General features: G+C 45.9%; 5 protein-coding genes across 5 annotated transcripts; 4 read left to right on the top strand and 1 right to left on the bottom strand.

Annotated features, from left to right (window-relative positions):
• Positions 1-351: 351 nt before the first annotated feature.
• Positions 352-1,795, top strand: LOC100283086 (uncharacterized). Its single transcript, NM_001367099.1, has 2 exons — positions 352-1,010; positions 1,094-1,795. Exons 1-2 carry the CDS (start codon positions 429-431, stop codon positions 1,646-1,648), a joined length of 1,137 nt encoding a protein of 378 aa, NP_001354028.1. The 5' UTR covers positions 352-428; the 3' UTR covers positions 1,649-1,795.
• Positions 1,796-2,262: 467 nt separating this feature from the next.
• Positions 2,263-4,923, top strand: LOC100193530 (Radical SAM superfamily protein). Its single transcript, NM_001138641.2, has 10 exons — positions 2,263-2,487; positions 2,581-2,656; positions 2,790-2,887; positions 3,032-3,136; positions 3,238-3,324; positions 3,394-3,510; positions 3,633-3,736; positions 4,042-4,181; positions 4,264-4,400; positions 4,494-4,923. Exons 1-10 carry the CDS (start codon positions 2,287-2,289, stop codon positions 4,665-4,667), a joined length of 1,239 nt encoding a protein of 412 aa, NP_001132113.2. The 5' UTR covers positions 2,263-2,286; the 3' UTR covers positions 4,668-4,923.
• A 1,920-nt stretch (positions 4,924-6,843) lies between these two features.
• LOC100280185 (uncharacterized) lies at positions 6,844-9,753 on the top strand. Its single transcript, NM_001153117.2, has 7 exons — positions 6,844-7,064; positions 7,530-7,595; positions 7,808-7,954; positions 8,584-8,691; positions 8,771-8,860; positions 8,959-9,081; positions 9,306-9,753. The coding sequence occupies exons 1-7, from the start codon at positions 6,899-6,901 to the stop codon at positions 9,467-9,469; spliced, it is 864 nt and encodes a 287-aa protein (NP_001146589.2). The 5' UTR covers positions 6,844-6,898; the 3' UTR covers positions 9,470-9,753.
• A 91-nt stretch (positions 9,754-9,844) lies between these two features.
• LOC100283872 (uncharacterized) lies at positions 9,845-12,143 on the bottom strand. The gene is made up of 9 exons (NM_001156770.2): positions 11,831-12,143; positions 11,604-11,722; positions 11,425-11,490; positions 11,242-11,339; positions 11,079-11,116; positions 10,897-10,984; positions 10,548-10,823; positions 10,398-10,463; positions 9,845-10,322 (listed from the first exon to the last, which is right to left on the bottom strand). Exons 2-9 carry the CDS (start codon positions 11,662-11,664, stop codon positions 10,167-10,169), a joined length of 849 nt encoding a protein of 282 aa, NP_001150242.1. The 5' UTR covers positions 11,665-11,722; positions 11,831-12,143; the 3' UTR covers positions 9,845-10,166.
• A 659-nt stretch (positions 12,144-12,802) lies between these two features.
• On the top strand, positions 12,803-13,859 carry LOC100382442 (uncharacterized). Its single transcript, NM_001175184.1, has one exon. The coding sequence runs from the start codon at positions 13,029-13,031 to the stop codon at positions 13,317-13,319; it is 291 nt and encodes a 96-aa protein (NP_001168655.1). The 5' UTR covers positions 12,803-13,028; the 3' UTR covers positions 13,320-13,859.
• The last annotated feature ends 10,559 nt before the right edge of the window (positions 13,860-24,418 follow it).

Below are 24,418 nucleotides of genomic sequence, written 5' to 3' on the forward strand. Positions count from 1 at the left end.
GCGCGCCACTGACGACTAATACGCATCACTGCATCAGTTCACACACGCACCAGTTCACACGACACCCTGCTCTGCTGCTTGCATAATTTATTTAGTAGTCAAAGGGGAAAACAAGAAGATATGGATCATTTTGGATTAGATATCTTGATTAAGACTTGAATATACATAAAGACGTATGAACGGGCGGGCGAAGATAGTAAGGGAAACACGGACAGAAAAGTAATAAAGATATTGGCTCTTTTAATATTAGATATATAGATATTGGTATTGAACATTGATTGATATACAGAGACGGACATGATGGGGTTTGGCGTCAATAAATAAAAGAGGAAGGGCCAGGGGAAGGAGAACGCCAAAACAAAGCTTTTGTTGTCTCTCACCTACTATTCTTCTTGCCTCCTCCCTCCACCAGCATCCCTGAGTCTGCCATGGGCAACTGCTGGGGAACCAAGATTAGCTCTGACACCGCCGCCTCCCCTTCCACATCACCGTTCCCTCGCAGCGAGGGTGAGATTCTCCGGTGTGCCAATGTCAGGAGCTTCACCTTGACGGAGCTGATGACCTCCACCCGGAACTTCCGGCCCGACAGCGTCCTCGGCGAGGGAGGCTTCGGCTCCGTCTTCAAGGGGTGGATCGACGAGACCACCTTCGCCCCGGCCAGGCCCGGCACAGGGATGGTCATCGCTGTCAAGAAGCTCAACCAGCAGGGATTGCAGGGGCACAGGGAGTGGCTGGCTGAAGTCAACTACCTGGGCCAGTTGTCTCACCCCAGTCTCGTAAGGCTCGTAGGGTACTGCCTCCAAGACGAGCAGCGCCTTCTCGTCTACGAGTTCATGCCGCGAGGAAGCTTGGAGAACCATCTTTTCAGGACCTCACGTTTCCAGCCGCTCTCCTGGAACCTACGAATCAAAGTTGCCCTGGGAGCAGCCAAGGGCCTTGCGTTCTTGCACAGCGACAAGGCCAGAGTTATCTACCGAGATTTCAAGACATCCAACGTGCTCCTGGATTCGGTAAGTATATATGTATATATATCTGAACATATAACTGAAACAAGCTCCTAACATATAACTGAGACTTTTGTGTGTGTTTTCAGAACTACAACGCCAAGCTGTCTGACTTCGGTTTGGCAAAGGACGGGCCAACCGGCGACCAGAGCCACGTGTCCACCAGAGTCATGGGCACCTACGGATATGCTGCTCCGGAATATCTCGCAACAGGTCATCTCACGCCGAAGAGCGACGTCTACAGCTTCGGCGTCGTGCTGCTGGAGATGCTGTCGGGCCGCCGCGCCATGGACAAGAACCGCCCGGCCACCGAGCACAACCTCGTCGACTGGGCGCGCCCCTACCTCAGCAGCAAGCGCCGCGTCTCCCGCATCCTGGACGACCGCCTGGCCGGCCACTACCCGCTGCCGGCCGTCCAAAGGGCGGCAGCGCTGGCGCTGCAGTGCCTCTCCGAGGACTCCAGGAAGAGGCCAACCATGGACCAGGTCGTCGCGTCGCTGCAGCAACTCACAGCCGCCCAGGACCACGACGATGCCCACCGGTCGTCGCGCAGGTACCCAAAAGATCACCGTCAGGCTGCGGCGCTCAACAACCGGAATCTGAACGCTCATCGCCGCCTGTCCGCCTTGCCTCTACCCGAGTGAACTACCATATTCATATTCGATCATCTTTTGTATCTTCACAAAAGTAGTATGTAAATCCGTGGTGAAGACCTGGGTAATTAGTGATAAAACACAACTTGATTGTTGATTAGATGTAAATGGTGGCTTCAACTTAACCGGTTTATGGAAGAGCACTCAGTCACGAGCGGAAGCAATCACGGTCTAGCAGTATGAACGACGTCGACATTCGCGCTACACCAAACCTCTAACAACATGTACACATTTAACGCGAATCACGGGCTGCCGACTCTGCTCATCTTGCCAACAATCTGCACAAAATTTAAGTGTAGATTCCCTAGCCCATTTACACATGTACTCCATCTAAGGGCTAGTTTAGGAACTTCATTTTCTCAAGTGATTTCTGTTTTTTCAAGGAAAAATGAACTAAATTTCTTTGGTAAAATAAAAATTCTATGAAAAAAATGAGGTTCCTAAACTATATCTAATCGTCATATTTCTAACGGGAGGGAAATGAAAAAAAAAGCAAACCAGAGGCGATGCCCACACATATCTCCATCTACGTGGGCCCTTTAAAGAGGCCCAAATGAAAGAAAATAACATGTGAAGGGCAAAAAAAATCTAAAGAGCCAGACTCTGCCCAATCCGTAATCCAGGATGAAATGGCTGCGCCCCAGCACGTCCGCGCCGCTCCCCTCGCACGCGCGCTCCGCGCTACCGCCACCGCCACCGCCACCGCCACCGCCTCCGTCCCCGTACCCGTTCCCGTCCCCGCCGGCATCAAGTCTCAGGGGACTTCCCGCCGCGCACTGCTCGGCCTATCGGAGCCTCAGCTCCGCCAGCTTGCCATCGATCTCGGCCAGGTACCAGACCCAATGCGCCCGGCAGGTTTTGTTTGGTTCGGTTACCTTGCCTGCCTGCCTTTGCCTTACCCGACTTTGATTCTGCCTGCGCAGCAAAGCTACCGGGGCAAGCAGCTGCACGACCTCCTCTACAAATCAAGAGCCAAGCAAATCCAAGAATTCAACCACGGTGGGTGTTACCAGCTAGGGCCTTCGATTTTTGTTCACGCACGGCACCTGCTTGCTCTTTTGCTTCCCGCAACCCAATCAACCGACAAAAAACTGTTAGGCAGTTTCTAAATCTTGACTGTTTTCACTGGCAGTGCCCAAGGCGTTCCGGGAGGCGTTGCTTGGCGCTGGGTGGAGTGTTGGCCGGTCGCCAGTGCACCACGCCGTCACAGCCTCGGATGGCACTACCAAGGTCATAGATATGACGATATGTGACAGTAAAACACCAATCAAGCAAATAGCCCTGTCCACACTGCCTTTATTATTTATCGCATGCTGCTGGGATTTCCACGTGCACTGGTCTGGGGGCTCATGACAATTCTTTCTGTTCTTGTAGATACTTCTCAAGTTGGAGGATAACCGGTTGATCGAGACAGTGGGGATTCCTGTCGATGATGACAACAAAGGCTCTTCTAGGCTCACTGCCTGTGTTTCATCACAGGTGCTGTCAGTGGATCCTCTGCTATTGGGCACTGTTATTCAAACGGTAGTATGTATGCCAATGTTTTTTCTTTTCTTTTGACACTTGTAATGCATATACAGGTCGGCTGCCCCCTTCGTTGCTCATTTTGTGCCACGGGGAAGGGAGGGTTTGCAAGGAACCTTCAACCACATGAGATTGTTGAACAGGTCCTCCCTCAGCAACCCCTCTGTCTTTCTTCATCCCTCAATGCAACGTTAAATATTATGCCATTGCAGGTGTTGGCCATCGAGGAGACGTTCAAACACAGGGTGACAAATGTTGTGTTCATGGGGATGGGTGAGCCCATGATGAACCTCAAGTCAGTTCTAGAAGCACACCAATGCTTCAATAAGGTCTGTTGACAAGTAACTAGGCTACATTCCTCTCATCCTGTTAATTTGATGCGACAATTTACCATGAATATCTTTCCATATAAGCTATAACTTTAACAAGTGCGTGGATTTCATGCTGTCAGGAACTAAAAATTGGGCAAAGGATGATGACAATATCTACAGTTGGTGTTCCAAATACAATAAAAATGCTAGCATCTCACAAGCTTCAGTCAACGCTGGCAGTCAGGTATGTTATTACGAATTTGAATATCACATACCATTAGCACTGGCGGTCAGTCACCATGCTATAGTGCAGGCCTCTTATTTTTTTGCTTGTGAAGATCCTCCAGTCACAAAACCTGAGCCCTATTTTAGCTTGTAATTTGTTAATACACTTAAGTATGATATCTGGTCACCACAATATAATTGGTTCAAGGATTTGATTGCATAACTTCTGGTTGAGCAGCAACACATAATAAGGAACCAAGAAGCAGATGCAGCATTTCCCCCCCTGTAATTTGTTGCTGACAAGTCTGTCGTATTTGAAATCAGTCTGCATGCCCCAAATCAGAAGCTGCGGGAGACGATTGTTCCTAGCGCCAAGTCTTACCCCTTGGGAGCACTAATGGATGACTGCAAGAGTTACTTCCTTGAAACTGGGCGCAGGGTATCCTTCGAGTACACTCTGCTAGGTATCAGATGATTCTATCTTTTTCAGGAGAAAATATTACTCATCGACAGTACTAACATGGCTAGAGTGGATTTCGTGGCCAGCTGGGATTAACGATGAAAAGGAGCATGCCGAAGAGCTAGCAGAACTACTTCGTATGTGTGGAGGTGGTTACCATGTGAACCTGATTCCCTATAACCCAATTGAAGGCTCCGAGTACAAGAGACCTTACAGAAAAGTGGTATGCGTGCTTTATGTCCTATAACAAACAAATAGAAACTATTATTTCGTAACCAGTTACTGATCTTATTTACACTATTATACTGCAAATTAGGTCCAAGCCTTTGTTGATGCTTTAGAAGCACGCAAGATAACCGTTAGCGTTCGACGGACCCGTGGGCTTGACGCTAACGCAGCCTGTGGGCAGCTGAGGAATGAGTTTCAGAAGAATCCACTACTTGAGATTGAACCGTCACCCTCCACAGAGCGGACCCTCGTAGCTGCTTAATTGAAACACCTATCAGGTTGATGCAGCATGTTCAAGCATACGGAATCGTCATTTAATTTATGGGGACATTAGGTGTTGTAAAGTGACAGCAAGTTATGCATAACGCTAGAGAATTTTGGAACGTTCTGTCCGTGCCCATCTGATGTCATGAGTGGCAATTACGGAATTACCACACTTGTCTCAGATATTATAAACCCATCTTTGTTACAGAAAGTCACCAGAAATGAACTCCTACTGTCCATGATCTGTTGCATTCACAACATTGACACTGGCCTTTTAAACTGAACGCTTATGATTCATGAAGCTACTCTGTTTCTGTTTGGAGACCCTGGGCAAACAACATCAAATCTTCTCCCCCCGCCGGTGGAGCTGCTGCAGAGACGAGGGATGAGAAGCACAGCAGGAGCAGGTCTGAGGTCTCTCGTCATTGATATATGCAAAGCCATCCAGGGCAATCTCTTGGGCGAGAGGAGGCTCAGCCGTTGGTTGCTGCGGGGTCGCGACTCTTGGGGCGGACGGCCATGGCTTTTTTTTTCTCGGGCACATGAGAGCTTTTTTTTTCCCTGGGCACATGGGTGGCGATCTAGTTTTGCTTCGGTACTGTGGTTTCGTACTTTAGTTGGCTGCGAGAAGCCGAAAGTTTTGTACCAAGGCTTTGTATCCTCTTGATGTAATGTACTTGGTAACTTTAATATAAGCTTTCTTTATAAAAAAAAATCCAGGGCAATCTCACCTCAGGCTCCGCTGAAAAAGGATTAGCTCGTCTCAAGAGAAAAGAGGATGACTACCAGCTTACTGCAATAACCACACTAACTACTACCAGGAACCAAGCTCTGATGGCTTCCCTGCAAAGTAGATGCATGTTTCGTTCGTTGCCGTCTTTTAAACTCTCTTTAAGTTCCATTTGTGTTTTAAAAAATATGGCTAAGTATCCATTAGGGTGTTCAAATAACTTTTATTGTTTTTTAAATATTCTAGGCTTCAATTTAATCATTAGAAGCTTTTTGACGTGCTTTCAAGAGTTTAAAAGCTCTGAATTTTGCTTCAAACCAAGGTATGATGACTCTGGAAATTGAAACAGACTGTAAGTGTCTTTGAGATGCCCTCACATCGAATGATTGGGATGATTCACATGATGGAGTGATTATTAGGGAGCTTAAGTTCCTGATTTTGTCATGTTTCAATGATGTTAAGGTGTTGTTTGCGCCTAGAATGTGTAACAAGGTAGCACATCATCTTGCTACTATTGGTTCTGATAGTCAAGAGTTGATTTGGATGTATAATTTTTCAGACGTTGTATCAGATTTGGTCGCCAGCGATTTAGGCCCTGTTTGGGAGAGCTTCACTTCAAAAATTTCAATTTTGTTTGAACTTCTTCGACCCAAACAGGTCTAGCTCCACGAGCTTTAGTTTTAAAAAAAATCGAAACTAGAGGCCCGTTTCATAAAATTCATGAAGGTCCTTAGAGGGTGCTTCAAAAACACTGTTTTTATATCTCCTCATGAAGCTGTACAAAAATTACCCACCATACCACTGGTTACGCAACATACAACTTCCGTTCTCTCTGGTGACAACACACTAATCATCAAGGGTAATCAAGGAAACCCACACAAATCAATTGTACTATATAAGTTGGAGTCCATATACAAACCAAACGCTCCTAGAACTCACCTTAATAATTTGATGGAGCTGTTTTATAGTAAAACTGGAAAACCAAAGCTGAAGCATTTGAAGTAAAGCTCTCTCAAACAGGCCCTTAATGCTGTGTGAAGGTTAATGAAGTTTTCAAATTGCTATAAAAAAGAGTTATAAATGTTTTATTGGAGTTTTGTTGTACTAATATATATCTAAGACTTTTCTTGAAATTAGTTATTTTCTATGGTTCAAAAACCTTATTATAATTTTTAACTAAAAAGGCAAGAAAAGATCTTAAAAATTACTTCTAACTAGGCTGGGGAGGTTATTTAAAATGATTTTACGAGTTGAGATTCAAATCAAACACAAAAATACATACGACTGAGCCTTTCTTAAGGTTTTGGCCCATGCATTACAAGAAAGCCCAACCCAAGAGCCGACGACATCCTTTGGTTCCTTTCCCCTTGCCCTTGCACGACGAGAAGGGACAAGGATAAATGACGTGTTTTTTTTTCTCGTTTCCCCCCAAAAGAATTTTGAACTCCAGGCTCCTCTTCTTCTCCAACGCCTACCGCGGTGCCACCCCGCAGCAGCCAATGGCGGATGCCGCCGCCGATCTGCGCCGGAGGATGAAGGAGCAGCGCGCCGCCATCCAGCGGCGGTTCATCGACTCCCGGAACTGGGCCGCCGCCGCCTCCTCGGCCTTCAGTGCCGCCCTCCTCGAGGCGCGCTCCATCGCCAACCAGACCGTCTCCAACCGAGGCATATCAACCTCTTCGCCCCCACTTTTGTTTTTTTACCTGTTTCGGCTTCGCCCTCGATCTATGGTTTAGTCATCATGATGGATCAGCCAGGTCCATAGTGTGTTGTATTCCGTGGGGAGCCAACATCCAATCCACCACATAGGCTCCTAGAACCAGTCCACGTTTCTACCAGGGAAGCTCGATTCTGCCTGACACAACCCCACCTACTAGTACTATGTTGGACTTGTACTCACTCAGTGGCACCTGCCTAGTAGTAGTACCCATTTCTTGCTAAAGGTGTTCTCTCAACGTGGCCGTTCTCAATTCATCCAGACCTTATAGCACCTCATCAATTTGACAAATAGCACTGGTCGTTGCCTTTCAGTACAACAGTTGCCATTAGCATATTATCTATATCTAGTTGTTTAAGCTCAATATTATTTGCAAAATTACTTTACTCGTATTTGTGTTTTTGGAATGCCAGCAAAACTCAGCGAACAAAAACAACATCTCCGGAAGTTAGAATCAGATCTAGCACAGGCCCTCTCCGGTGAGCACAACTGCACAAGCATTTCCATGCGACTGCATCTGTTATGTAATTATAGTGAAATGTATCATCATCGTTCATTTCATTTTGTCACTCTTATACATGCTAACAGTATCTCACTTGTGCTAATTTTCTGTTCTTTCTATTGTTTGGTTCCAAACTTGCCCCCGGGTTTCTTTATCAATCTCATCTCATGGAAGTTTTCTTCACTGCAGTCCAAACAAGCAGAAGGTCAAAACATAATCTCATGACTGAGTCGATTTTAAAAACCACTGCAACAAATGAGCAGCTCACACACTTGGTTACGGGTCGTAGGGCTACAAGAGATGAATGCATGAATGCCATATCAATTCAACTCAAAGGTAATTGTAGTTACTTATTAGTGATTATACAGTCAACAAGTTACCATTTGTGGTATTCAGCTTTCAGTCATTTTTTCCCTTCTAAACCACATATTTGAATCCTTGTGATTCTTTATCACCGTACGTCAGTGTAGTTGTTTTAGGATTTTATTATGGGGGATTCTTTATATCGATGAAGCCCCTGTTTTTTATTTATTAACGAAGCCTCTGTTTTGCTTATTTACATGAATGGTCCCTGGTATCTGTTCTAAACTGAATTTTCAATTAGCAGTGCTTTACCAGAATTTAATATTACAAAATCTCGGTTTAGAGGGGTTCTATTGATCTCTCAGATACGAATGAATTACTGTTGCTTCTAAAAAACCTGGGTTTACTTTGATGTATATACATCATATCTCTGTTAAGCTATTTCTAGCAGATAATGCTTATGGTCGTGCAAAACACGGTTTTGCACTATAGACTATACTACACTGTTCACATAGTGAGATTTGAAATAAGAGATGCGATGAGTGATATGATGGTAAGCTGCTGGAGATAGCCTTATTGTAAACTTAACTCATTTTCCCCTTTTTTAAGGATATGCATGTTTTGAAATCTATATGCCTTAGTAAATCTTGATTTGATGGCAGATATTGAATCCCTTGAATCTGAAAGTGACACAAACGAGGATAAGAACTTAGAGAAAGCTCTTATATGGTACAATAAGTTTCTTGGTTTTCAAGTTGTTGGAGGAGAAGGTAATTGAAATCTTAGTGAGTCAATTAGTATATTAGATTGATGCAATAGCATCTGACACATGATTTTTTTTTTTGCAAGGCGTGAAATTTATGTTCAATAAAATTGATGTGCAAAGTCCTGACAAGGAGTGCTATTTTTGCGTAAAGCTTGTTGAAGGAAGATACACATGTGAGTTACAGGTTTTTAGTTGAGGCCTTTAGTTGAGCCATCTGATAGTTGTATTAGATGTCACATAATGTTGAAATTCCTTTACTTGTTGATAACAGTAGTACAATGTGTTCCCTCTGTGGATGGCGCTGAAGAATTGGTGAAGGATCTTAACTGTAATAATGATCTTTACAAATTTGTGAGGGTCGTGAGAGACAGACTCCAGGCTGCTATAATCAGTGGTACGTCATGCTATATATTCCTATTACCTTTTTCTGTCCCATAGGAAAACTGCCTATAGTGTGGAACTTCAATCACCACATAGGTCCCAGGCTCAGGAGCAAACATGGTTTGGGTTTTGTTTCTTCGAAGTCTTTTGAACTTACATAGATATTTGGTGGTTTGTAAATGTAGCAACTAACTCATCATTATTATTCATTCAGAGCTATGGTTATGCTTTTTGCAGGAAATATGTTGTCAAGCTCATTTTGCGCTGACTTATCATCAATAACATCTTCATCATTCTCAGCGTCATCACTGGATTCCACAAGTGAAAACAACATTAATCGAAGTCAGTCAAAGAATCAGGAATGTCCAGTTAAAGGGCTAGCAAAATCACTTGCCATGTAGCAAAATCATCTGAATGTGGGAAGGAAACGGGATCTACACTTGATAGACAAGGGGATTCTCCATCTCGAGTTCCTGTTTGATCTGCCCAATAGCATTGGGATGTGGAGATCTGTACAGTAAAAGTTAAAGCACTTGTGGTGGACCCCTATGTTATGCACACTAGCAATAGCGACGATGTACAGTGTTGTCTGCTGATTGCATTTCTGACTCAAAAAACTGGCGCTGTACGTCAGTTTTGTATTACTAACAATGGTAATGTATAAGCGCTTGAGCATTTGTTTTCATCCATGTACTTCACTAAATGAGAAATCTAGAGCAGCTTGATCCCATGGTAATTTAAAGCATTTGTTGTCATATATAATGAAGTAAATGGTGAATCCAAGGACAACAGGACATCATCACTCCACATTCATAAGCATGAAGAACCAAGTAGCGAGGACATACACATTTGGATCCAAAAAAATATTGGATAGCTGCTTTAACTAAACACCAACAAAATGACCATCCTAGATAGTTGAAGAAGAAAACATTCTTATTGGATAGTAATAGTTTACGGGGTGTAACATCAGTGGTCGTAGTATCAGTCAGTCCCCCCCACCCCTTGAGGAGGTCTCCTCTTTTTTCATACACCACCACCTCGTGTTGTCCTCCAAGGAAAACAGAAGGGGCTACATTTGTAACCAAGGAACAAAAAAGATTACGCGATCACAGATGTCTCGATTCCGGCTTTGCTCGAATTCCTCACATCTTCATCCTTCTCAGCTTCCTCCCACAGCTCCGGCAGTGCTTCCTTCATGTTGTGGAGGCTTTCCAAGGCATGGTCAGCACCCTTTTTCCGCTCAGATGTTCCAACCTGGTTGGCACATTCATTCATTCATTCATCAAAGTTCTCTATAGCATCAGTATGTTTACAGGGGAGATTGCTTACCAGGACAGTACACATTCCAATTTGCTTTGCAGCTTCAATGTTCCTGAAGCTGTCATCGAACAATATCTGAAGGAAAAGGTAGCATTACTATTTAACATACAAGAAAAAGGTAGCCCTCAGATCGTCCATGACGAGCAGGTAGGTGCTTACAGTTGTCTGTGGATTAATGGAGGCGACCTTGAGAGCCTGCAGCATGGCCTCCCTTGACGGTTTGCATAGGATAGGTGATTTTGGTAGCTGCACCGCGGGCTGTGGATGAGCCAGATGCTTCATTAGATCAAAGATTTCAAGTTCCTGAGCTGGGACAGGAGGAGGAGGAGATGTCGGGTTCAGTGTCTCAAAGCACACGACTCCTTCGAAACAATCCTCAATGCCAAGCCTCTTGAGGGCCCTTGAAGCATGTGTTCTGTCACCGTTTGTGAACACCTATATAGAAACAAATACTAGAATTAAACAAAAGCCAAGCCAAGCCAGTATGGAGAAATGCCACGCCACGTACAAGTTTGCGAATGGGTAAGCTGAGGAGGATGTTCCTAAGCACAGGATCAGGCTTGATTTTGTCATAAGACAACCTCCCATGAACAAAGCTGCACAGGAATTAAGCGGGAGAACTATTAGGGAACCTGAAATGCAGATGGCAAACTTAAGAAAGCCGAATCTGAGTCCAGTACAGTACAGTACCTGTGGTAGTCATCGTAATCAAACTGGTACCCAACAGCCTATTATATTTTATTTAATAACAGAAGAGGGCAACCAAGATAGCAAGAAGCGATCAGGGCCAGGAAACAAACAAGAAAGAAGCAGTTACATATATAATTCTGGAACTGTGTAGTAGAGCACGCACCCTCAAGCCAGCCATGGTGGTTCCGTACTGCTTGTAGAGGAGGACGCATAGGTCCAAGCTTATGGCCTCGTCAACGCCGAGCTTGTGCACCATATAGTCTGTAAGAGCACCACTCTCATCAGCACGCAACAAGGAGGACATGGACTCGGGCTAGGGTGTATATGTACAATGTACTTGTACTACCTTGGATGTTCTTCTTTATGTCGGCAGCAATGCCGGAGTTGAACGGGTATAGTGTGTCATCGAGGTCTAGCAGAGGAGACAAGCAAAAGCAGCTGTTGATTGATCTGTGGTCCGTGCGATTGGCTGACGACCACGAGCGTTTTGCAATGAGGAGAGGAGGCTGTATTGTGTGTACGTACCGAAGAGGAGGCATTCGCATTTGAGGCTCTGGTCCTTGCTGTACTTGCCGTCGAGCTCCATTTCGATCCCGTGCTCTTTTTTTGTTTGGGGGATCTCTCTGGAACGGTGTGGTCTCGATCTAAGCAAAGAAGAAGTAGCAAGATCCCGGACGAAGGGGAGGGGAATGGCACACAGAATAAGTATTGTGTGTGGCGAGGAAGTGGAAGAGGAGAGATTTTTCCGTTACCAGATTAGTTTGATTTCCGCGGCGGCGGCGGCGGAAGCGGAAGCAACAGCAACAGCAACAGCGAAGGAGGAGGAAGAGGGCGACGACAACCTGCAGGCTGGGGAAGCGAGGGTGGGGGAGATCTGATCTGTTTTTTATAGGGTCCAGTCCAGTCCAGATGGCTCAAACAAAATCAGCATTGTGGTCGGTGGATTCCGCCGGCCATTGTTGGTTGATTCTTCACTTCACTTTCTTTTTTGTCAACGCACGAGGGGAGGGGAGAAGGGCACGCGATGCGTCCGTCGGTGCCTCTTCTTGTTGCCGCCGCGTGTGACGCTGCAATCGATCCACGCATCCTTCTTCCAGGACTCCTTGCGGCATGCCTGCCTGTCTGCCAACACAACACCACACTAGCAGCTCCAACCATGTCCTCAGATATTGTCAACAACTTGTGTTCTAGAGATGTCTAGCGGGAGGAGCAAGATAGAATCAGTGCACAGGTTAGTTACAGGCCAAATAGAGTACATCCCTTTCCAATACAGCTCGAAAGGAATCCACGGAAGGACCATCAGTCGTGAACATATAAAAGTAGTCACAAGTCTCGAAGCACCACTCTTTACCGTCGTTAGCACATATTTAAAAGATAAAAAAAAACTAAAATTATACACACATGAAGATTTAAACTATGATTCTTAATTCTAAACACATTTATTTATTTATTTACTATATTAACCGCGGGAGCAAAAGTAAACGCAGAGGACATCCACGTGGCTCCGTCTTCAATTCACCATCCAATTATCTTCGAACGGCCAACAGCGGCCTCACCACCACGCACTGCACGCTATGACCTTGAAGCATCGGACGCCTTCCACTTTCTTCTACACGCTGCACGTGGGTGTCCGCCGTAGCTGTATTTATGGCGACTCAAGCGAGGCCCTACTTGCACACGGCGCGCGAGCGACGCGGCCACGCCACACACCCCTTGCTTTCCTCCACGATGCGGTCGGACACCGCGACCACCCGCATGGCAGCCTCCGTGGCCTACCTGTCCGCTCTCCGCAGCAAGGACGCCACAGTCTCCGCGGGTCCGAGCCAACACATTCTTGTCGTGTACACATCGTCGTCGGAGAGGAAAGTCGCGAGCTTTCGGAGCGGGAGGCAGGATCAGCGACCTAGCGGAGGAGCTCGGTCGCCGTCGTGGCCGTGGACATCCAACTAGATGGGGGCATCAGAACAGGTTGGGCACCTTCACCTCCAGCCTCCAGGCACTGCTACTTCGCCGAAAGCCGCCCGTTCATCTCACACCTCCTATGGATCGATTTGTGGATTTCTGGCTTACACAGCAATGCAGTGGGCAATGGCACTACGACAGACAAAGAGAAGTGCAAGAGAGAAGTGGGAGGTCGCCTCCATTAATGCCTGGCCTCTTGCGAGTAGCACTATAGTCCCACTACGCTTCAACCTGCTAGGAGCTCAAATACAATTAATCGACTGGTTCCCACCATTTTAAGAAAGTATTTAACAACAAAATTATTTTATTTCTTTAGATATTTCAACTTATTTTAACCAATAAAGAAAAAAAAGTTTAGTGTTCGATACACCAACAACTTGGTAATATAGCTATTTTGCAGACAAATATATACAAGCATTAAAAAAGGTACAGATTTAACTTTTCTTTGAAGTCAGAAAATAATAAGCTTCGTATTTACCACTATGCGAAACCCATACAGACCCAAGAAAGGAGCACTACATATTAGGAAAGAGGATAATGATCTCCATAAAGATTAGACATAATCGTAGAAGGCATTGCATATTTTGTTATTTTTATCTGGATTGTGCGCCCTTTAAGACCAATATTTTATTGTATTAAGAAATTTGTATATCTATGGTTGATTCGCTGTCAGTACGTAGCTGAAGAAACACACTTCAAAGTATCATTATTTTGTTCCTATTAATGCCGATATTTTGTTGTTTCGATGCATGTATATATCCACTCAGCTCTATGTAAACAATACTATAGAAATATAACATCTAGGCTGATGATGCTTCTATATTTGTAGGCTAAAATGTTCTACTACTAAAGATAGTTGTCTGTTAAGATAATTCACCTCAATATATATTCACATATATTGCTGCTCATATATATCTAAAACGAATATTTTTAACGGTGTAAACCAATTAATCAAACACCCGCGCAAGGCTAGAACAATCTTAGCTAGTCAAACACAATATTATGATTGTTATGGTATTGTACAACTATTTTCCTTTTGCGCGCATCGGTCAGTGATTGATACAGAAATTCAACACAATCTGTGCATATGGAGTCAGCATCACCATAAAATGGAGGGCTCTTGATGCCTCATACCAAAACGGCACGATCAACTGATGTGGTCCTAAACATGCTACTAGGTATGTGCCCGTGCGTTGCAACGGAAGTAAAAAGTTGTATGCAACATAAATATGGAATGACAAACATCACTATGATATGCAAATTTTGTGTGGCAAACATTATCAAATTATTCCTATTATTACCGGAGCATCACCCGAGATGCCCTCAAGCGAGTTGAAAATGTGCTGCTTGTCAGGGGTTGGCCTCGGACGAGTCTTGACTGCCTGTCTCGCCCGGGGGATGGCCTCGGGCGAGTCGTGACCATATCTCTCGTTTGAGGATGGTCACCTCGAGTGAGTCATGACTGTGTCTCCTGCTCGAGGATAGCCTCGGGCGAGTCGTGACTACGTCTCCCGCCTGAGGTCGGCCTCGGGCAAGTCGAGATTGTGTCTCCTGTCCAGGGTTGGCCTCAGGCGAGTCGTGACTGCATCTCCCGCTAGGGGTTGGCCTCAGGCGAGTCGTGAATGCCTGTCCCACCCGAGGATGGCCTCGGGCGAGACGTGACTGCGTCTCTCGCCTGGGCTTGGCCTCGGGTGAGTCATGACTGCGTCTCCCACCCGGGAATGGCCTTGGGCGAGTCGTGATTGCATCTCCCGCCCGGGCTTGACCTCGGGCGAGTCGTGACTGCCTGTCCCGCTCGAGGATGGTCTCGGTTGAGTCGTGACTGCGTATCCCACCCGGGATTGCCCTTGGGCGAGTCGTGACTGCATCTTCGGCTCGGGCTCTTGATGCCTCGTACCATAAGGGCACGATCAACTGATGTGGTCCTAAACATGCTACTAGGTATGTGCCCATGCGTTGCAACGGGAGTAAAAATTTGTATGAAACATAGATACGGAACGACAAACATCACTATGATATGCAAAATCCGTGTAGCAAACATTATCAAATTATTCCTATTATTGCTGGAGCATCGCACGAGATGCCCTCAGGCGAGTCGGAAATGCACTGCTTGTTCGGTGTTGGCCTCGGGCGAGTCGTGACTGCCCGTACCGCCTAGGGATGGCATCGGGTGAGTCATGACTATGTGTCCATCCCAGGCTTGGCCTCGGGCGAGTTATGACTATGTCTCTCGCTCGAGGTTGGCCTCGTGCAAGTCGTGATTGCATCTCCGTCCGGGGTTCGCCTCGGGCAAGTCGTGACTGCATCTCCTGCTAAGGGTTGGCCTCGAGCGAGTCGTGACTGTCTGTATCACCCAAGGATGGCTCTGGCGAGTTGTGACTGTCTATCCCACCCGAGGATGGGCTCGGGCGAGTCGTGACTGTCTATCCCACCCGAGGATGGGCTCGGGCGAGTCGTGACTGTCTATCCCACCCGAGGATGGGCTCGGGCGAGTCATGAATGTGTCTCCTACCCGGGGATGGGATCGGGCAAGTCATGACTGCATCTCTCTCTTATTACGAAGTCTGCTTGTGGAAAGTTAGTGTCTTTGCATGCTAGGTGGGATATGGCACCTTCGTCGTTTCTACGACCTCGCGGCCGCGTGCCGGGAAAGCTGAGCTGGAGACTAAGGTTGAGCACCTGCAGACCAAGAATACTGAGTTGTATGGGAAAAATCGGCGGCCGAGTCAAAGAGTCGATGCCTGGCGAAGAAGGCCTGCAAGCTTGAACAAGAGAATGAGGACCTCAACCGCTAGTTGGGCGAGATAAAGGAAATGGTGACTCAAATACAGTTGGATGCACAGGGCGTGTGGGATCGTGTCACCACTCTAGTGTAGGAATTACCGGCTATGGAGACTTATTTCGAGAAGCTGGAAGCTAAGACGCGGGCTGGCATGGATTAGGCCCATTCGTTGTTTGTTGAGGCCTATCACGTACTAGGCGCTGTAACGATGCCCTTCGATAGCTCCAGGGAGGAGCTAGGCACTTGTTTCCTCGGCTGGTGGCAGGAGGAGCTGGCAAGTCTCCCGGACAGGTTGATGGCCTATGCCTCCTTTGTTACCCGCGAAGGCTTTGTCAATGCTCTGTCGGCAGTTTGAGAGCTTTGAATAGAGTAATCTGGACTTCGACCAAGAGGGTTTTCAAGTCGAGGACCTGTATATGAAGCGACATGTTGGTTCCATGTTTGACCGGATGTGGGGTCTGCACGGTCGTTTCGTGGTCAGGGAGAGGACTGGGCGGGCGGTGGAGCAGGTGATGTTATTTTTTGGTTTTTGATCAGGAATGTGTTTTGTGTGTCAAGGTTGTAACGTGTTGATTTTTGTATCATACGTTGAGGGATGAGGAGGTCGAAGACTTTGAGTTGCTTTGTACGCTGGAGACTAGTGGAGCTGAGGCGGACATGGAGCAGCAGCCTTCGTGGCCTGGCGTTGCCGATATCGAGCCTGGTTATGCGGAGACTACGCACTGTGCTGGTGATGATGATTGGAGCAAAGCACAACTGTAAAGGGTGATAATACTTTCCTGGGGGGTTATGTTGTTGGTGCACACTGACACTGGTTTGGTGCCTGCGCAAATTCCGATGACTGAGCCTACACAGGGAAATTTTGGTTTGCTGGACAAGGAGAAGGGTAGTCTTGACTCCATCGTTTGTGTTACGCTCCTATCGTGCCAGGGTCCGTCATATTTCAGTGATGGGGATGGTTTTTTTATTCGGAGCCATCGAATAGGGGTTAGGGTTTAGATTTTTCCTTGAGGAGGACTTCGAGTGGGGCTACGGTGGAGGCTGAAACTGGTGAGGGGCCTTCGAGTGGGGCTATGCTAGTTGTGATAAAACGGAAAGGTTAGTGTTCCAAAGCGAGGGGGTTGCGTTGATGTGTCTATGCGTGGGCGCTGTGGTTGTCGCAGGCGGTGACGCATGGGCCTTGGCGGGCCTGTTTCGTGGGTCTCGCTTCAGGAGGCATCGGGTATGGGGTCATCGCATTGTGGCGACGGGGGTGACTAAGTTAGACATGGATCCTCGTTTTTTGTGTTGATGGAGGCACTGAGTGGGATCCCCGATCTTTGTCGTGTCGTGGAGTGGAGTCGGAGCTTAGGACACTCTTCGAAGGCGAGGAACTTGAACTGATGTTGTATAACTACTAGGAGCGTGGTCTCATTCCGAAAGAGGAGCCTTGTAGCCCCTAATGGCATGTTGGTTTTATAATCTAAGTGTGAAGTCTCTATGGCTCATTTTTGTTGAAAACCCTTTTTGAAGATAGTCGTCAATTGACAACTTGGATGCGGAACGCTACCATCGTCCCCTTGCCGAGTTGTGACTGACTTCATCTTCACGCGTTGTTGTTGTGCTGATCCGACTGCACCCTTAAGCGTCTTTTGCGTGGATTTTTGTGTCTCTCAGACGACTTCACACCCTTAGGTGTCTTCGTACATTTTTTTTGTTGATCCTGTTGTACCCTTAGGCAACTTTTTCTCGGATTTCTGGATCTTTTGGACGACTTTGCACCATTAGGTGTCTTCGCACAATTTTCATGTTGATCTGGTTGCACCCTTAGACGACTTTTGCTCGGATTTCTATGCCTCTTGGACGACTTCACAATCTTAGGTGTCTTCACACAATTTTCGTGTTGATCCAGTTGCATCCTTAGGTGACTTTTGCTCGGATTTCTGTGTCTCTTGAACGAATTTAGACCCTTAAGTGTCTTCGCATAGTTTTGTGCTGATCCGGCTGCACCCTTAGGCGACTTTTTCTCGGATTTCTATGTCTCTTAGATGACTTCGCAACCTTTGATGTCTTCACACATGTTTTGTGCTGATCCGGCTGCACCCTTAGGAGACTTTTGCTCGGATACGATTAGTGTCGCACATGACGGTTATCTTTGATTTTCCGTCGTGGTGACTTTGCCAGTTGTCGAATAACGAAGGCTATTCTTGGTGCCTTTTTCGACGTCTTCGCTGCACTTTTTAGGGTGATTTTCTATTTTTATTATTACATGGCTCTGTTTCATTAAAAACCTTGCCCCCTTGCGAGAAAAAGAGTGCGGGTCTTGTTGCACAAATATAACCAGAGTTCTTTTACAAGGGCTCAGAGGCCCTGCTAGATTGTTGTCCTACAAATAGTATTTTCTTAAGTTATCTACATTCCATGAGTGTTTGAGGTCTACGCCTATTTGGCATTAAAGCCTGTAGGAATTTGGTGACGTCTTCTTCTTGACTATGAATGTGCCTTCTCATTTTGGCTCAAGCTTGCCCTTTGATTCTGTTCTTGCTGTTCTAATGAGAACGAGCTCTTCTTCTGCAAATTCCATGGGGATAATGGCTTTGTCTCTCCAGCGTTTTGTTGATGCTTGGTGTTGGAACTTGCCCTCCAAGACAGATTGATCCAACGGAAAATTAGGGAGAGAGTTTGTAAAGCTTAACACGGGATGCCAAAAGCCTCGTTGGTCTTGAAAGGGAATTAAGCTTACACATTTTTCCTAATTGATTTTGGTGGTTGAATTGCCCAACACAAATTATTGGACTAACTAGTTTGCTCTAGTCTATAAGTTTTACAGGTGCCAAAAGTTCACAATAAGCCAATAAAAAGACCAAGAAAGGGTTCAAACAAAGAGAGCAAAAGACAACCCAAAGGCAACCTGGTCTGGCGCACCGGACTGTCCGGTGCACCATCGGACAGTGTCCGGTGCACCAGGGCACTCGACTCTGAACTCGCCACCTTCGGGAAAATCAGAGGGCGCTCCGCTATAATTTACCGGACTGTCCGGTGTGCAAGCGGAGCAACGGCTACTTCGCACGCAACGGTCAACTACAACACATTTAATGCGCGCCTGCGCGCGCAGAGGACAGAGCACACGCAGTTGGCGCACCGGACAGTCTACAGGACCTGTCCGGTGCACCACCGGACAGCCCAGAGGCCTCACCTGTCAGAGCTCCAACGGTCGAACCCCAACGGTCTGCTGACGTGGCTGGCGCACCGGACTGTCCGGTGCGCCATGCGACAGCAGTCTTCCAACGACCATTTTTTGGTGGTTGGGGCTATAAATACCCCAACCACCCCACATTCAATGGCATCCAAGTTTCCAACCTTCAACACATTACAAGAGCTATAGCATTCAATTCTAGACACTCCAAAGAGATCAAATCCTCTCTCAAGTCCGGAATCACTCCAAATCAAATAGTGACTAGAGAGAGCGACATTTGTGTTCATTTGAGCTCTTGCGCTTGGATCGCTTCTTTTCTTTCTCATTCTTCTTGTGATCAAACTCAATTGTAACCAAGGCAAGAGACACCAATTGTGTGGTGGTCCTTGCGGGAACTTCGTGTTCCGTTTGATTGAGAAGAGAAGCTCACTCGGTCTAAGTGACCGTTTGAGAGAGGGAAAGGGTTGAAAGAGACCCTGTCTTCGTGACCACCTCAACGGGGAGTAGGTTTGCAAGAACCGAACCTCGGTAAAACAAATCATCGTGTCTCGCTCTTTATTTGCTCACGATTTGTTTTGTGCCCTCTCTCTCGGACTCGTTTATATTTCTAACGCTAACCCGACTTGTAGTTGTGCTTAAGTTTATAAATTTCAGATTCGCCCTATTCACCCTCCCCTCTAGGCGACTTTCAATTGGTATCAAAGCCCGGTGCTTCATTAGAGCCTAACCGCTCGAAGTGATGTCGGGAGATCACGCCAAGAAGATGGGGATCAGCGGTGAGAAGTCCGCTACAAGCCACGTGAAGTCTCCATCCGGGGAGTCTGCCAACAAAGTGAAGGGATCTCCTTCACACAACAAGTCGGGTCGGAGCGGTGACAAGAAGAAGAAGATGAGGAAGGTGGTCTACTACGAGACGGACTCCTCGTTACCATCCACCTCCGGCTCCGACACGCCGTCCGTAACTTCTAAACGCCATGAGCACAAGAAGTTTAGTAAGATTCCCCTACGCTATCCTCGCATTTCCAAACGTACTCCTTTACTTTCCGTCCCATTAGGCAAACCACCTATGTTTGATGGTGAAGATTATAATATGTGGAGTGATATAATGAGGCATCACCTAACCTCACTCCACACAAGCATTTGGGATGTTGTTGAAATTGGAGTATAGGTACCATCACCGGGGGATGAAGACTATGATTCGGAAGAGGTCGCCCAAATCCGACACTTCAACTCCCAAGCCACCACTATACTCCTCGCCTCTCTAAGTCGAGAGGAGTATAACAAGGTGCAAGGATTAAAGAGCGCAAAGGAGATTTGGGACGTACTCAAGACCGCACACAAAGGAGATGAGGTGACCAAAATCACCAAGCGGGAGACGATCGAGGGGGAGCTCGGTCGGTTCTGACTCAACCAAGCCGAGGACCCTCAAGCCATGTACAACCGCTTGAAGACCTTGGTGAACCAAGTGCGCAACCTCGGGAGCACCAAATGGGATGACCATGAGATGGTCAAGGTTATTCTAAGATCCCTCATTTCCCTTAACCCTACGCAAGTTCAATTAATTCGAGGAAATCCTAGATATACACTAATGTCTCCCGAGGAAGTAATAGGAAATTTTGTGAGCTTTGAGTTGATGATCAAAGGCTCAAAGAAAATCATCGAGCTAGATGGCCCCTCCATGCCCGAAGCACAATCGGTCGCATTCAAGGCGACGGAGGAGAAGAAGGAGGAGTCTACATCAAGTAGACAACCCATCGATGCCTCTAAGCTCGACAATGAGGAGATGGCGCTCATCATCAAGAGCTTCCCCCAAATCCTCAAGCAAAGGAAAGGGAAAGATTACAAGCCCCGTTCCAAGAAGGTGTGCTACAAATGTGGTAAGCCCGGTCATTTCATTGCTAAATGTCCGTTATCTAGTGATAGTGACAGGGGCGACGACAAGAAGGGCAAGAGGAGAGAAAAGAAGAGGTACCACAAAAAGAGGGGCGGCGATGCCCATGTGTGCCACGAGTGGGACTCCGAGGAGAGCTCCTCCGACTCCTCCTCCGACGAGGACGCCGCCAACATCGCCGTCACCAAGGGCCTCCTCTTCCCAAACGTTGGCCACAAGTGCCTCATGGCAAAAGACGGCAAAAGGAAGAAGGTAAAATCAAAGTCCTCCACTAAATATGAAACCTCTAGTGATGAGGATAATGTTAGTGATGAGGAGGATAATTTGCGTACCCTTTTTGCCAACCTAAACATGCAACAAAAGGAAAAGTTAAATGAATTAATTAGTGCTATTCATGAAAAGGATGAACTCTTGGATTCCCAAGAGGACTTCCTAATTAAGGAAAATAAGAAGCATGTTAAGGTTAAGAATGCTTAAGCTCTAGAAGTAGAAAAATGTGAAAAATTATCTAGTGAGCTAAGCACATGCCATGATGTTATCACCAACCTTAGAAATGAGAATGCTAGTTTAAATGCTAAGGTTGTTTCAAATGTTTGTGATGCTTCAATTCCCAATCTTAGAGATAATAATGTTGAATTACTTGCTAAGATTGAAGAATTAAATGTTTCTCTTGCTAGCCTTAGAAGTGATAATGAAAAATTACTTGTTAAGGCTAAAGAGTTAGATGTTTGCAATGTTACAAATTCCAATCTTAGAAGTGAGAATGACATTTTACATGCTAAGATTGTTGAACTAAAATCTTGCAAACCCTCTACATCTACCGTTGAGCATGTTTCCATTTGCACTAGATGTAGAGACATTAATGTTGATGCTATCCATGACCACTTAGCTTTAATTAAGAAACAAAATGATCACATAGCTCAACTTAATGCTAAGATTAATGAGCATGACTTAGAAAATGAAAAATTTAAATTTGCTAGAAGCATGCTCTATAGTGGGAGACGCCCTGGCATCAAGGATGGCATTGGCTTCCAAAAGGGGGACAATGTCAAACTTAATGCCCCTCCCAAAAGATTGTCCAACTTTGTTAAGGGCAAGGCTCCCATGCCTCAGGATAACGAGGGTTACATTTTGTACCCTGCCGGTTACCCCGGGAGCAAAAGTAGGAGAATTCATTCTAGGAAGTCTCACTCTGGCCCTAATCATGCTTTTATGTATAAGGGTGAGACATCTAGCTCTAGGCAATCAACCCATGCTAAATTGCCTAAGAAGAAAACTCCAATTGCATCAAATGATTCTAAAATTTCATTTAAATTTTTTGATGCATCTTATGTTTTAACTAACAAATCCGGCAAGATAGTTGCCAAATATGTTGGGGGCAAGCACAAGGGGTCAAAGACTTGTGTTTGGGTACCCAAAGTTCTTGTATCTAATGTCAAAGGACCCAAAACCATTTGGGTACCTAAAATCAAGAACTAAACTTGTTTTGTAGGTTTATGCATTCGGGGGCTCAAGTTGGATCATCGATAGCGGGTGCATAAACCACATGACAGGGGAGAAGAAGATGTTCTCCTCCTACGAGAAAAACCAAGATCCCCAACGAGCTATCACATTCGGGGATGGAAACCAAGGTTTGGTCAAAGGATTGGGTAAAATTGCTATATCTCCTGACCATTCCATTTCCAACGTTTTTCTTGTAGATTCTTTAGATTACAACTTGCTTTCAGTTTCGCAATTATGTAAAATGGGTTTCAACTGTCTTTTTACAGATACATGTGTTACTGTCTTTAGAAGAAGTGATGATTCAATAGCATTTAAGGGAGTGTTAGAGGGTCAGCTATACTTAGTAGATTTTGATAGAGCTGAACTCGACACTTGCTTAATTGCTAAGACTAACATGGGCTGGCTCTGGCATCGCCGACTAGCACATGTTGGAATGAAGAATCTTCACAAGCTTCTAAAGGGAGAACACATTTTGGGACTAACAGATGTTCATTTTGAGAAAGACAGGATTTGTAGCACATGTCAGGTAGGGAAGCAAGTTGGTGTTCATCATCCACACAAGAACATCATGACGACTGACAGGCCACTCGAGCTCCTACACATGGACCTATTCGGCCCGATTGCTTACATAAGCATCGGCGGGAGTAAGTACTGTCTAGTTATTGTGGATGACTATTCTCGCTTCACTTGGGTGTTCTTTTTGCAGGAAAAATCTCATACCCAAGAAACCTTAAAGGGATTCTTGAGACGGGCTCAAAACGAGTTCGGCTTAAGGATCAAGAAAATTAGAAGTGACAACGGGACGGAGTTCAAGAACTCTCAAATCGAAGGCTTCCTTGAGGAGGAGGGCATCAAGCATGAGTTCTCCTCTCCCTACACGCCACAACAAAATGGTGTAGTGGAGAGCAAGAATAGAACTCTATTGGACATGGCAAGGACCATGCTTGATGAGTACAAGACTTCAGATCGGTTTTGGGCAGAGGCAGTCAACAACGCTTGCTACGCCATCAACCGGTTGTGTCTACACCGAATCCTCAAGAAGACATCATATGAGCTCCTAACCGGTAAAAAGCCCAATGTTTCATATTTTAGAGTCTTTGGTAGCAAATGCTTTATTCTTGTTAAAAGAGGTAGAAAATCCAAATTTGCTCCTAAGACTGTAGAAGGCTTTTTACTAGGATATGATTCAAACACAAGGGCATATAGAGTCTTTAACAAGTCCTCTGGACAAGTTGAAGTTTCTTGTGACATTGTGTTTGATGAGACTAACGGCTCTCAAGTAGAGCAAGTTGATCTTGATGAGATAGGTGATGAAGAGGCTCCGTGCGTCGCACTAAGGAACATGTCCATTGGGGATGTGTGTCCTAAGGAATCCGAAGAGTCTCTAAATGCACTAGATCAACCATCTTCCTCAATGCAAGCATCTCCACCAACTCAAAATGATGAAGGAGAAGATCAAGGAGCTGAGCCACCTCAAGATGAGGGCAATTATCAAGGGGGAGATGCCCATGGTCAAGATGAGGAAGATGAACAAGTTCCAAGACCGTCACACCCAAGAGTCCACCAAGCAATCCAACGAGATCACCCCGTGAACACCATCCTCGGCGATATTCAAAAGGGGGTAACTACTCGATCTCGTGTTGCTCATTTTTGTGAACATTACTCTTTTGTTTCCTCTATTGAGCCACACAGGGTAGAGGAAGCACTTCAAGATTCGGATTGGGTGATGGCGATGCAAGAGGAGCTCAACAATTTCACTAGGAATGAGGTATGGCATTTAGTTCCACGTCCTAATCAAAATGTTGTAGGAACCAAGTGGGTCTTCCGCAACAAGCAAGATGAGCATGGTGTGGTGACAAGGAACAAAGCCTGACTTGTGGCCAAGGGATATTCACAAGTCGAAAGTTTGGATTTCGGTGAAACCTATGCACCCGTAGCTAGGCTAGAACCAATTCGCATTTTACTTGCCTATGCTACTTACCATGGCTTCAAGCTTTATCAAATGGACGTGAAAAGTGACTTCCTCA

This window comes from Zea mays, chromosome 8, assembly GCF_902167145.1.
Source record: "Zea mays cultivar B73 chromosome 8, Zm-B73-REFERENCE-NAM-5.0, whole genome shotgun sequence".
NCBI classification, from domain to species: domain Eukaryota; kingdom Viridiplantae; phylum Streptophyta; class Magnoliopsida; order Poales; family Poaceae; genus Zea; species Zea mays.